A 13,923-nucleotide genomic window follows, 5' to 3' on the forward strand; every position below is an offset into this window, starting at 1 on the left:
GTCCACGTGGATAGTAAATGATGAAGGGGATCTAGACACAACCAAATAATAATGCTGCATGGCATGCTGGCAGGGTTGCTGCTATTTCCGCTGCAGGAGGCTGGACAGCTCCTGTGTTACCATCCACGAGGGCATAGAGGGGAAATAAATATTTGTGGCGAGCGCAGCTAGCCACCGTGCCTGAAGCGTGGCGAGCCCGCGAGGGGAGACACTTTTGGTCCCTCGTTAGCATCCCGCCACTACCCCTTTCAGGCCGGGTCACGTGGGTGTGTCATAGGTCCATCAGCGCTGTACAGTCTAGACCTAACCATGCTGGCAGCCACATGGTCCACGCGTCACATGACTGGCTCTATGACAACGCAGTCGTGACACGAGGCTTCGGCCTTTAGGGACAGGCTAATTGAATACTAGCAGCATCTGAGTGGTAGGGAGAAGATTGAAAAAAAAGGATTAGAGAAAGAAATGAATTAAAAAAAAAAAGGCATGTTAAACAATAATAAAAAAATGAAGCCTTTAATTTACCTTTTTACTTGTATTTCACATACTGTTATTGCAGGATAATTCCAGCTAGTTTAGCAACAATGTAACTGCATAAAGTACACAGCAAGTTACATGTAGGGCTAATGCCATGTGCCCAGCAGCACAGCAGCCAGTCATCTACCTGAGCTTTGTCCTGGCCCACACCCCCTCCTCCTGCTGTGACCCGTCCATCTCGCTGTGCTCCGCCCGCTACCCGCCTGCACTCACTCACTTTCAACAACCAAAACAATCCTAGCTGGCAACGCGCCGCGGCCGCCATGGAGCCCGGAGAAGACTCGGGGGTATTGGCCTTGCTAGCGCTTCGCTCTGCGCCATGCAGCCCGCTGCAGCCGGCTCGGACCTTCCCTGACCTTGGCTCTCCCGTACGTGAGGTCCCAGCTCTGGCCCGTTTGGAGGGACGAGACTTTGAATTCCTCATGCGGACATCGTCAGTCATCATTGGCCGTGACTCCAGCCAGGGATCAGTGGATGTAAACATGGGGCGCTCCAGCTTCATATCTCGCCGACACCTCCAGCTCAGCTTCGTGGAGCCGCACTTCTACCTGCGCTGTCTGGGCAAGAACGGTGTGTTTGTGGACGGGGCCTTCCAGCGGCGGGGGGCTCCCCCATTGCAGCTTTCCAGGCAGTGAGTTGGATGGGGATTGGAGGCCTAAGGTTTCTGTTTTTGGAGGGGGTGCATTTTCGTCTGGTGTATCCGGGAAGGGGTGAAGTAACTCTTGCACTAGGGGAGCGGTCCTTGTGCTGAGCAGCTCTCCTGGGGAGTACACGTGTTATTCACTTAACTTTCCAGCAGCAAACTTAGGAATGTTTTTGATAGTGATTATGTTATTACCCTAGATAATACATTTATAGTTAGCTGTCAGTTTGTTGCAGTTGCTGTTTGTTTGCATTAGTTTTGGTGTATGGCGCCTGCCTGGCCCTGCCTTTGCTTTCTAACAGATTATGTCAACACAGAGTGAAAACGTGGTGGTTGCACACTGCAGCCTGAGGCTGGCCTGTTTACGGCATGGCTGCATTGGCCACCCTGACGCTGCTAGTGGAGAGCAGGAGTGCACTGATAGGCTTCTCCTGCTAGTGCTGTCATCCTGTGGGTATGCACTCACTATGTCAACATTCAAAATGTCGACACTGGAATGTCAAATATTATGTCAACATCTGGGTATTGTCAACATGGACAAAATGTGGACATGGTGAAAATGTTAATGGATTAAAATCTATATGTAGTGAACCGTGCTAATAGTGGGTGTGTTATAGCTGCTCCATTGTTAGCTTTTCCAATATAAAATATTAAAAATGGAGCGCTTCAGTATATGATTATATGGAAGTGTAATATGCAGTACCATAAAATATTACTTAGACGTCTTTGAAGACTAATGGTGTGTACAGACGGGACGATCGATAACTATATCATTGTTCGATCTCCCGGGTGTGCTGGATTATTGATTATCCAGCACACCACCAATACTATAACCACCCGCTATCAACGATGGCGGGTCCCTATAGTAACCTGGTCGATATCGACCAGATTGGCCTGCATGCATGGGCGATGGTTCATTATCGCCCAAACGTGCCCGCGCATCGCAGTTCGTTGGTGGGCGAAAAATGCACGATATGAATGATAACTTTATCGGTGTGTACGCACCTTAACTGCAGTGGCTGGACACAGCCAGTGTTCCTGTATGATGCCGGTATTGGGCATCATACAGGTGCACATAATGTGATGCCGGTATTGGGTGACACTGTGTCTCAAGTGGGTACTAGAACGGTCTTTCCCTATCCTTGCCTAACTAGTCCTGCTCTTGCCAGACACACTCTCCCTGCCAGAAGAAAATCAGCCAGAGGAAGCCTAACAAGGACGTCCAGTAGCAGGTAGGCAGTGATAGGGAAAGATAGTTCTAGTGCACACCTGAGACCTAGAATCAACCAATACCAGCATCACAGCGTATGTCTAACTTATATCTTATGGTTAAACAAAATTAGCATGGTCATTTCTGGCCCTAAAATGCCATAAGTCCTTTAACAAAGTATATATTTAGCATTTCTGTACTTTGCAGAATCGCTAATATTTCAGGGTAATATTCTGTAATACCACTTTTCCACCAAAATCCTGGGTCCGACCCTGGATTTCAGACCCTGCTCCGACCCCGTTTCCACTGCACCTTCAACCCAAGTTTTTCCCTGGTCAGCGCCGTTTACACTGAACCCGGGTCAGCCCTGCAAAATCTGTGGATGTTATTAAAACTGGCCTTTTTCAGGTTCACAAATATGAGGTCTCACAAGGGAAGGAAAGGGTGGGATGGGCACTGTGTGCCCAGCTCTCCCAAAACACAGCCTCTCCCAGCAAGGACGTGCGTCTCCTCTCAGGGTCTCTGGCTGATAACATCACCATCCAGCTCCCAGGAAGTTCCAGTCAGCCACTTTTGTGGTTATCCGGTTCAGATAACCAGGAAGGGATTGTTTTCCACTGCAGGATTACCGGGTCTTTCCCATGTAAAACCCTTCTCGAGACCCGGGAATAAATGCCGGGTCAGATGACCCGGGATTCTTTTCTAGGAGCCGTTTCCACTGAGCTGTGACCCGGGTTGACACGGCAATAACCCGGGTTTTTGCTCCATGGAAAACAGGTATAAATTAAGCTGGGTATACACTAAAGATTTTGCCCATCAATGTAAATGACTACACTAAAATGATCCTAAAAAAGACCAATATAAACCTTATCCAATAACCATTTAATTCCAAACGATCCTATAGATTGTCGGGGAATGCTAAATAATCAGCAGACATTGGGCCGAAATCTGTACACACTGCACTTTCTGTGAAATCATTGGTCATTATATATCCCCTTAAGAGTTTAAAAATAATTCCTAGTTGAATCAAAGTGGCACAAGAGTAAAAAGATTTACAAACAACTACAAACTACTGATCATAGAGGTGTAAACCACCTCCAACTGTGTCAGTACAGTTTAACCACTTAAAGGGCTAATATTTTTAACAAAGAATGATGGTGAAGGTCCAGCTGGATGAAGGTAGGTCACTTTTAATTCTTCTTCATTCTTGTATATCACATATGTAAGCCACCATTTCTTGTTCTACACAACGGATATATAGCCATTTATTTGTGTCAACTGGAGTGTGTCTAGAGATTTTGTAACAAATATTGTAGATGATGTTGTAGCCTTAGAAAAGGTTTTCACAGATATTTTTGATGTACTTGAACCAACAGGTATTTGCATGATACTGTTGTGTTCCCTGATTAGTTACTGACTGGCTGAAATGAAAATTCAAAAATGTTTCAGACTCAATATAGTCTTCTTGAACAGCAAATTAATTCCAGATATATATAAATGGCTATATATCCGTTGTCTATAACAAGAAATGGTGGCTTGCTTATGTGATGGACAAGAATGAAGATGAAGACGAATTAAAAGTGACCTTCCTCCATCCAGCAGGACCTTCATCATCATTCTTCTATCCAAGGAAGCCTGATATACTATGGATACCTCTAATAGATGTCTTATGGAAATTCGAACCTATAACTCCAACTGGAAGAATTTGTCATGTGTCCTGATGACACTTTAAAAACCACTGAGGCATTGTCAAACTATCGTCAGCTAACATTTTTGACTGACTAATACAATGTCAATTATTTCTATTCAACTTGATTTATGTAATTAAACTAATGAAACCATCAAATCTATTATTACCTATTACTACTTGTAATACACCTGGCTTTTTTGAATAAACTACCTTGCTTTAAAATTATTTTTAAATATGAACCCATTATCCTCCCCACTTTTAAATTTTGACAAACATTTAACATTAGTATAGACTATTTCCAGAATTTTTTTTAACTTTTTTGAGATCATTATGATCAAAAATTTTAGTTTGAATTTTGAAAAAGTTTTTCCTCACAAAGCCTATTGTGTTGTATATAGAAAAGGGCATAAAAAAACACCGTAAAATGACACCACTCCAACCTCTCTAGCTTAATTAGGAGAGCTGCTATGGCGATTTGAAAATATGCTGGTTGTGCATTTTTGACAGATTTTTGAAAACTTTACAACGGCATGATATATTTAAATAATATTTTAAATTTTTCTGAGACTGCATATATACTCTCCATATACCAAATTTTAGCAAAATCTGAGCTGGTGAGGTAAAATCAGTGTGTCGATTTGACACTGAATGACCTGCTATTTAAAACTTAACCAACTTGATTTTATTTAAAAAAAAGAAATAATATATATATATATATATATATATATATATATTTTTTTTTTTTTAAACACATTGGGTGGCATGTACTAAGCATGAAAATGTGGCCACAACTTTGAAAATGCAGTTTTCTGAATTTTAGCCACATTTCCATATGTACCAAGCTATGGAATGCAATGCATTCCGGAGCTTGGACACGGTGGTTACCCAATAGAATCCTATGGGATTCTTTCTCCATGCGAGCTGATCTGTGCAGAGGGGCTTTTGGGTAGTTCCTATATTGCAAAGGACAGCTATTATCAGGAGAGCTGTCCTTTAATGTACCCGATAAGTGGTGGGATGTACAACATGGCTGATGTGATGCTTAGTACATCCTGCCCCAATACCATAAAAATTATTTTTATAGTATACTGTGCATTCATTTTTACATTTTTAAACTATTTAAGATTTATATAAATTGTCCACCCCCAATAATCTGCTTCTGCTGATCACATATTGGCCATTTACGGTAGTGCCGATGTTGCCAGATTTTCCTTGCAAATCTATGGGATGCGAGGGAAAACTTGAGATGCTGGCACGATATATGTTGTTCTAGAATGGCACATCCGATCCATTGAGTTGAATTCCCCCAAAGACCTGCAAATAAGTGACATAATATTTAACACAGCATAAATCGCCATTGTTAGGGTGCATACCTATTGACATTGAGAATATGCTAGTGATCCTGCACTTCAAACATGGTTATGTGTGTGACATGTGGTGTGTATCCAGGGGAGTAGCGAGGGTGATTCCAGTGGAGCATGAGCTCCAGGCGCCATTCAGGTTTCCAGAATTCATGGGGCGCTGCACAGTATGACGACCACCTGTTAGTTTTATCTCTAGTTTATTTGCTCTATATCCTAAATAAGTTACGGATCTGAGATCCGTTTCTACATTTCATGCTTCCTCAAGCTGCCCAGATTGCCTCCCCTCCGGCCTTCCCTCCTCCTCTGTGATCATCTTCTGTCACCTCCCCTTTCCTGTCAGATTACTTTCACTTCTCACCTCTTTATCTCCCTCCCCTATCTACTATTGGATCGTCTATTTGCCCCTGTCCACTCCTTTCTTATTGGCTTCTGTCACCAACCCTCTCCTCTCCTTTTCTTATTGGCCTCTGTCATTCTGTCACCACCCCTCTCCTTTTCTTATTGGCAGGTAAGAGTTTAAAAAAAACCCCAACAACTTTGCTATATAACGTAAGGAGGTGTTCCTAGGCATGACCACAAAGTGTTATTTGAAAGGTCTTTTTAAAAATACTGTATTAGGAGACCTGAAATAATGGTGGCAGACAGAACATGATTAGTAGTACTCACATTAATATAGGTGCAATGTATATTTGCGAAGTAGGAGCATAGCTGAGAAGGGAGCTTCCTATAGGTGTCCCCTCTCCAGTGAAAGCTGTTTGGGGCAGTAATTGCAGTAATAAGCTGTGTACCCTGTGGAATCTCACCCTAGCACATGTATTCTGTCAATTTAAGTTAAATGATCAGAATATATAATACAATCTCCTCTATTGACTAATAACGATGATTCAAAGCAGATAAGTCAGATCCTAGGTGCTATACATAAATAAAGCAGTGGCAAGGAGCTACCCCTTTATGTCAGATAGTGCATCACCGAAGCATTCTATTCCCCCAATGGGACCTCAATGCCCAGCATGATACTGCCGCTGTTTTGCTATTTTTCTCTTCACTTCAGTATTCCCCCGCAGGCTGGTCATACCCCACTGGCACAGGTGAGTACATGGGGGTGCTATGACATGCAGTTTCTCCGGGCGCCATGGTTCCGCACTACTCCTCTGTGTGTATCCTAATTCTTACACCTGTAGGTTTCATTGGATCACACTCCATTGATCCCTTTGTTTAGACTTGCAGTAAATGCGAGTGAATAGAGTAAGCAGTATGTCGCCTACTGCACTATCACTGGGAGTCCAGAAAGGTCTTGGCTTAATGACATAATCATGCTGAGAGCACAATGATATAATTAAGCCCTGCACCCTCCAGGCGAAATTGGTATGTAGCCGCCGGATCAAACACGGACAGCGGCAGCCCGACGGGTTGAAATCCCAACAGCTGAAGGTAAGTACCCTAACCCTCCCCTCTCCCCCCCCCCCCCCCTAATCCTAACCCTCCCTTAGGGTTGCCTAACTTCCCCCCCCTCAGTGCCTAACAATAACCTCCCCCCTGTTAGTGCCTAAACCTAACCCCCCTCCCCGCACCCTAAGCCTAACCCTCCCGGGGGGGTGCCTAACCCCCCCAGTGATGCCTAAGACTCATCCCTGCTTCCCCTACCCTAACCATCCCAGCATACCCCCCCACCCTCGGGGCTAAACAGACACCCGGCAAACCTTTGTTCGGTATGCTGGGTGTCGGGATTCTGTAGTGGAGCATAGATAGGCGTAGAGATTTTGACGCCTGTCTTCAGTCCCATGTCGGGATATCGGTGGGCGGGATGGCACCCGCCGGTATCCTAACTGCATCCCCTCCAGGCACTGCAGTGCAGATAGTTTGAAAAGCCAGAAAATGGGGAGAGAGCATTAAAAAAGCTTGATCACCCCATTCTCGTACCATAAGACTCAGGGGTAGCATTGTTCAAAGAGGAGTGTTCCCTCATTTAATTTTTGTGACTGTGAAACTTTATTCTCTGATCACCAGAGAACACCCCTTCACTGCAGAACTTATTATGTAGTCAAAGAATGGGGCAGGATCTCCCTTTATACTGGCTACAATAAACTCAGGGGCACCCTCATTTGACAGAGACAACTCCACTTTTTCAAATGAAATTGCCCATTAGTGGTTATTGTCTGTCAACTACCAGACAATATAAATCTGCACTGTACAAATACTTTTATTAGTTGAGCTGATGGATGGGGTAGGGCACATAATGTGCCCGTTCACCCCCATTCTGGCACCTACGCACTTGAGGGCATAATTGTTTGAAAGTGAGAAGTCCCCTTTTTAAAACAATGTGTCCCCTTAGTAGTTACGTTCTGATAATCGCTAGCAATAACACCCTATGCCAGAGGATGCACTGAGAAGTCCAGAAATAGCAGGTTTCTAATGCCTGTATCTTCTTCATTTTGGCATCAATAAACTCAGGGGTCCACTCATTTGATGCGGTAGATTGTCTACAAATGGTTATCTGTCATGTAAATTAGAATGTCACTGGTGTAAATCTCGTATTCCTAATGACTATTAAATGAAAAGCTATCTGCGTCTCCTATCAAAAGCTTATGGACAACGTCCGATAAACTTATTTTCCAATCTCTTAACTCTGCTCAAGCTTCTAAACCCAAGCACCTTTTTAATTAAGTCTCACCCCTCCCACTCCAAACCCACCAGCTACTTTCAGCCCAAGGTCTTGCTTTCTACTTAAAAAAACAATAAAACAAAAACATTAAGATCTGACATAAAATGGTATGCTCTTCCTCAGCCAGCAACCTGATGAATTCCTTCCCTGAAGCCTCTGGCACCTTCTCTTTATTTGATCCCACTTCTCTCAAATTACCATCCCATCTATTGGCTTGCTTACCCCTCCAAGCTACTTGATAGACTTGCCTACACCCTTCTCACACCCTATCTTGACTCGCACAAATTACTGGAACCACTTCAGTTCGACTTTGGTTCCCAACACTCCAGAGAGACTGCAGTAATTAAGGTGGTGATGACTTGATCACTACTAAGTCTAAAGGCCATTGCTCCCTTTTAATTCTCATGGATCTCTCTCTCTCATGGATCTCTCTTGAAACTGTTGCCCACTCTCTTCTCATACAAACACTCCAATCCCTAGGTCTTCAGGATACAGTCCTATCCTTGTCCTTCAAGTCACTCTTTTCAGATCCACCTCCTCAGTCCAAGGTCCTCTGCTTTCTCTATCTATACCTTGTCTTTTGTCAAACTATTCAGCTCTTTCAGATTTCAGTATCATCTGTATGTGGATGATTCCCAAATCTACCTATCCTCTCCAAATCTCTCACTATCCATGTTGGCCCATGTTACTGAAGGAACTAATTAATGTTATTTCTACCGGCCAGTAGTAGTTACATCTAGGTCAGTCCATGTCAAGTGGACCGGGGGTCCCCACCTGACCATTTCCAATATTGATATGAAGGATGGCATATACGTCAGACTAACGTTGGGAAAATTTTAGTTCACAATATGCAATAGTAGCAAACAGTGTTCATTTTGACAAAGCGTCAAATTTAGTTTTAGTCGCTTATTTAAATTTGTAGTTGGTTTGAAATCACATTTTAGTCCCTACTTTTTGCTTTGTTTTAGTCAGTAGACCTCAGCTTTCATTTTAGTCTGATTTTAGTAAAAATGATACTGTAGTGTAGAGGTTCCCAAACGCGGTCCTCAAGGAGAAGCAGTCGGGAAGCCGGCGGTCGCAATGCCGACCGCCGGCTTCCCGACTGCTTAATCCCGGCAAGGTACAAATGACAGCCATGTGGGGGGGAGGGGTTTGGGGCTCCCGGGGGAGCTAGGCACCCCCTGGGAGGTTAGGGTTAGGCTAGGGGATGGGGGGGTTAAGGTTAGGCACCCCCGGGGGGGAGGTTAGGCTTAGGCACTCCTAAAGGAGGGTTAGGGGGGGGAATTAGGTTAGTTATACTTACCCTAAGGATGATCGGAATTTCCTCCTCTGTCGAAATTAGAACGCGGCCGGTGGTAAATTATACTGAATCCTCCTCAAGGCTCCCCAACAGTTCAGGTTTCAGAGATATCCATGGTTGAGCACAGGTGGTTAAATCAAATTGAGGTACTAATTAAGTTACCTGTGCTCAACCATGGATATCTCTATCTCTAAAATCTGTACTGTTGGGGAGTCTTGAGGACCGCGTTTGGGAACCTCTGCTGTAGTGGATTTTACTGAAGAACTGTTCTTTAAAAAGTTCCTTGAGAACTCAGTATAGCTTTAAGTGCAGTATGTGTTTAGTAATCTAGGCTCAGTAGTTTGGGAATCTGCGCAGGCGCCAGACCCGTTCTGCACATGTGTCAGTGATTGACAGTCTGCTGCCGTTTGGGGGTAGAGGAAGGCGGCGACAGCCTCCATTACCCGAAACGGAGATGTATCACCGCCGTTGGGTGGGAGGGAAGAGGCCTCTTCCTGTAAACTGCGGCAGCCGGCTGCAGGACCCTATGGGTCCTCACAGCCGACCAATGGCATGCAGATTAACTGATGCTGTGTTGAACAACGCAGCTCGGTTAAGTAATGCACAGGTAAGTAATTACAGGTAAAGTAATGCTTGATGCCTCCTGTGCATTACCATATCTGCAAAGCTGACTGAGTGCAGCTTTGCAATTACGATCCTTACAGAATCAGACCCAATATTAGCTATTTTATTACTATTAACCCTCCATCCATTTCCGCTCCCACCAGGGATGCTGGAAATAGCCCGGGCTGGTAGATCCTCGGAATGGTGGACCCCAATTTATTTAAGGGGCCCCCACTTTCCGAAGCCCCAGTTTGGGGCTGGTTAATGTGACGGCAGTGTCCCACTGCTATGGCATCATCCCCCGGCTGGTTCATTGAAGAATATGGGGAACCCTATGCCATTTTTTTTTTCCCACTATAGTCCAATACCAGACCAGGCTGAGAGGGCAGGGGCTTGTTGCTGTTTTTTTTTTAAATTTGCATATACATCGGCCATCTGAATAACTCTCAAGTTACACAAGATGGCTGTAAAATTCACGCAGCTGAGGCCAATAAAGCTGCATCAGAAAACGCAGACATTGGCCTCTGCATGCCCAGAAAACTGGGCCGATGTCACCCGTTTACTAGGATGCAGGCTATCTCTGCACTTTCCCCGCTCCCAAACGGCTGCAGCATTTTAATTGTGCTGTGACTTAGATGGTAATGGTGCCGTTGCAGATACTTATTGGCACGTGCAGATCCTGTGCATGCGCCGATCGGGAAACATCGGAGCTGTACATAAACCATCGGATTTCCGTACAGTTCTGCATCTGGCCCTTTTCTTCCTTGGCTCTCCATGCTACTACTTCAAATTCAACCACTTCAGATTAAAAATTTGCATCATTCCTGATAATATTGAATGATACAGATATTTTCACTGGATTTAATCATCCATATATCTTTATTATCATCCTTACATATGTTGAACTAGCTGGAATACCTGGCGTTGCACAGGTTGAAGACTGGACCCTGAAGTACACCTGCACGCTTAATTTTTTTAATTTGTCCTCGCCTATAACCTGGATAACTATGTAAATGACAGTGCAGGCAGGTGTATTCTCATACTGTTTGGAATGGAGTATATGAGGAGCAGACCAACTTGCAGAACAGAAATCAATATAGCTTCCACAATCATTTGAGTTTCAGAAATCACTGCAGATGGATATGCTATCGTGCTAGCAGCTGTGGGAGTTGTAATATGGGCAAAGAAAGAAGGAAAAAGTACTCCTATATGTAGGGGCACACCTCTATAAAATATAACTTTTTAATTAATTAATATAAAATCCAGTAATCTATATAATACATGGAGAACACACATGAGATCACAATCAAGATCTAAGTATAGATTATGAGATGTAAAGAAACAAAAGAAAAAAATAATGCACATACTTTTGAAAAGAAGTTTTCAAATAAATAGGGAAGAAACGTCTGTGCACAAAGTGCTGGTGAATGTTATTAATCACCGCCAATGTGGGTATCGGCGATAAGCTTTTTCCCTTTCCTTAGCTCTTAGAGTTGTAATATGGTAATGCAGCAGGAGGCGTAACCGCCTCTTGCATGCATTACTGATCCAAGCTGCGGCCATGGTTTCACGCAAGCCAGCCGCCGCAGATGAATAAAGGAGGCCAGGAAATCTCTTGTCAGCCGACAGCGATCCTGGCCTCTCCCCCCACCCCAACGGCGGCGACACGCTTCCTTTTTGGGAAGTGCCGTCGCTCCCTGCCCGCGAACGGCAACAGACTGTCAATCCCTGACAGTCTGCTGCTGCACTGCGTGTGGGATCATGGACCCGTACCGCACATGCGCAGATTCTCGATGATCAGGAATCTGTGTGATCCCTGTCATTGTGTCCGCAGCTGAATCACCCCCTGAAATCACTCTGCAGACCAAAATTTGAAGACCATGTCTAGCAGGGCTGCCATCTTGGGGGGAATGCCAGGACTAGAGTCCTATTGCTGGACAGAAGGGGGCCCGCCCGCCGTGGCATTGTGTGGATGCGATCAATCTCCCCTGCTGTTTGTAAACTCTATAATAAACTTTGCCAGGATCAAAGATTGTGGATTGATTATGTTGTCTGCCACAGTCTGAATATATTAAGTGCTGAGTTGCTTATGAGCCTACCAGAGTGTGACAATGTGTGTATGAAGCCAGTCCCAGGACCTGCGTACTTTAAGAGTGTCTCGGTTTTATGGGATTGTTATGACAGTGTGTGGCCCAGATGAAGTTCAAACCTAATCCTGGTAACCTACACCATAATACCATATTTGGTGAAGCTAGGTACAAAACTTTGGCGGTGCTTATTGTATAGATTTCTTCATCACCATTAAAATTGGTCAGAAATTTAGTGTGGGTACATCCTTAGTATTGTCTGGTCAGGGGTGTATCTATAATGGGTGCAGGGTGTGTGGGGCCCACACTGCACACCCTGCACCCATAGGGAATTATTATTTACCTCTCTGACGATTCCCGAAGTGCTGCTCCGCAGTGCGGGACCGGCGCAGTAGAGCAGCAAACTATCACTGGGAAAATGGCGGCTTCCATTCTCCCAGTCATCTGCGCATGCGCATTAAAGATGTCCCCGGGAAAGTAGGCGCGGGCGCCATTTTCCTGGAGACCCGTGCATGCGCTGTAGATTCTGGTATGAAGCCAGAATCTACAGCGCTCAGTGTTGCTGAGCCGCCGTCAGAGAGGAAGAGGCCCAAACGGAGGCTGCACACGGGCCCCTCCTCTCTTTAAACGCCCCTGTGTCTGGTAATTACCAGAAAATAACACCAGGCAACATTACGCTTTTGGGGATGGGCTTTACAGAAGTCTGATCTCACACTTACTGGCATAAGGGTTACCACCCCTCCGAGTTTACCCTGGACATTCTGGAATTCTGAAAGACTGTCCAGAATCCGCGTAAGTGGTAATCTCAGACCGTACATGTCAGGGATTCAAATCGCAGACCGCGGGTGCAGCGGCATGCAGCAACGTCAATTCCAACTCTCCAATTGGTGGGTGAAATGGCTCTCCCTCTTCCAGTTCAATCCTGAAAGAGTGAGTAGTCCACCCACTCGAGACAGTGCAGGTTCAGCTATGCCCTGCCATAGACTGTGTGGTCGGTGTGTAGAGGAGACCCTGACAGTTTGGACGCGGGCTAGCTAGACTAGATCTGGACGGGATCTATCAAATAGGTTGGTGCTGTATTTACTGTACTTGGGCCTACCAAGTGAGTGGGCTTACCTCATCACAACTAGGGATTACATCTCACCGTCTGTAATCGCCTGTTACTGACTCCTCCCACTGCGTAGCGGTTGGGTTCTTCACTACCTCCATTAAGTTTCTACCACCGTCACCTGGAACTGCTTGATATGTATGCACTGCTGCTATATTTTCTGGATAGTGTCGGCTAATTCCAATTGTTCCCTTACTCTCGACAAATCTGCAGGGTATCTGGCAAATGGTTTCAGCTTAGTTTTTAGCCGTCGCTAAAGGTCCTTGGGACAATTCACAGCATACAGGAAGTACAATCCTTGATGTTCAGATGATACACACACTCAGAGCTTGCAGGCCTTGTTATCCCTTTTTTTTTTCACACACTACCACGGGGCAAAAGCCCACCCTGGTCCATTAGCCAATTAAGCTAAGTGCATGCACACATTTAACATTGTCCCTAATGGACAGTGGGGAGTGGTACTGCTCTCTTTCCGAGACCTCTAGGACTAGAACATAGACAACTGACTCTCAAAAGGTAAACTCACATTTAATTTGCATTCCTTCTTTCAAATATATATGCCCCAAACCAGTTTGGCTTACAATGTTTTACACCACCTTCTTAAACTTCCACAATGCAGGAATACCCCCCGGAGTGCATTTCAAAGAAAGTGCTAGGTGAGTCTTCACTAAACCCCCTGCTAGCCAGGACAATTGCCATTTAACTTCCTATGTCACAGAAAA

General features: G+C 44.8%; 1 protein-coding gene across 1 annotated transcript in view; it reads left to right on the forward strand.

The window, feature by feature from the left end:
* The first annotated feature begins 686 nt into the window (after positions 1–686).
* FOXK1 (forkhead box K1) overlaps positions 687–13,923 on the forward strand; it is an 80,008-nt gene continuing 66,771 nt past the window's right edge. Inside the window, exon 1 of the mRNA XM_088466695.1 lies at positions 687–1,165. Within this exon, the coding sequence (XP_088322821.1) occupies positions 798–1,165 (368 nt within the window). The 5' untranslated portion in view covers positions 687–797. The remainder of the gene's footprint in view (positions 1,166–13,923) is intronic.

Source organism: Taudactylus pleione, unplaced genomic scaffold, assembly GCF_031769625.1.
Source record: "Taudactylus pleione unplaced genomic scaffold, aTauple2 ptg000066l, whole genome shotgun sequence".
Lineage (NCBI taxonomy): Eukaryota > Metazoa > Chordata > Amphibia > Anura > Myobatrachidae > Taudactylus > Taudactylus pleione.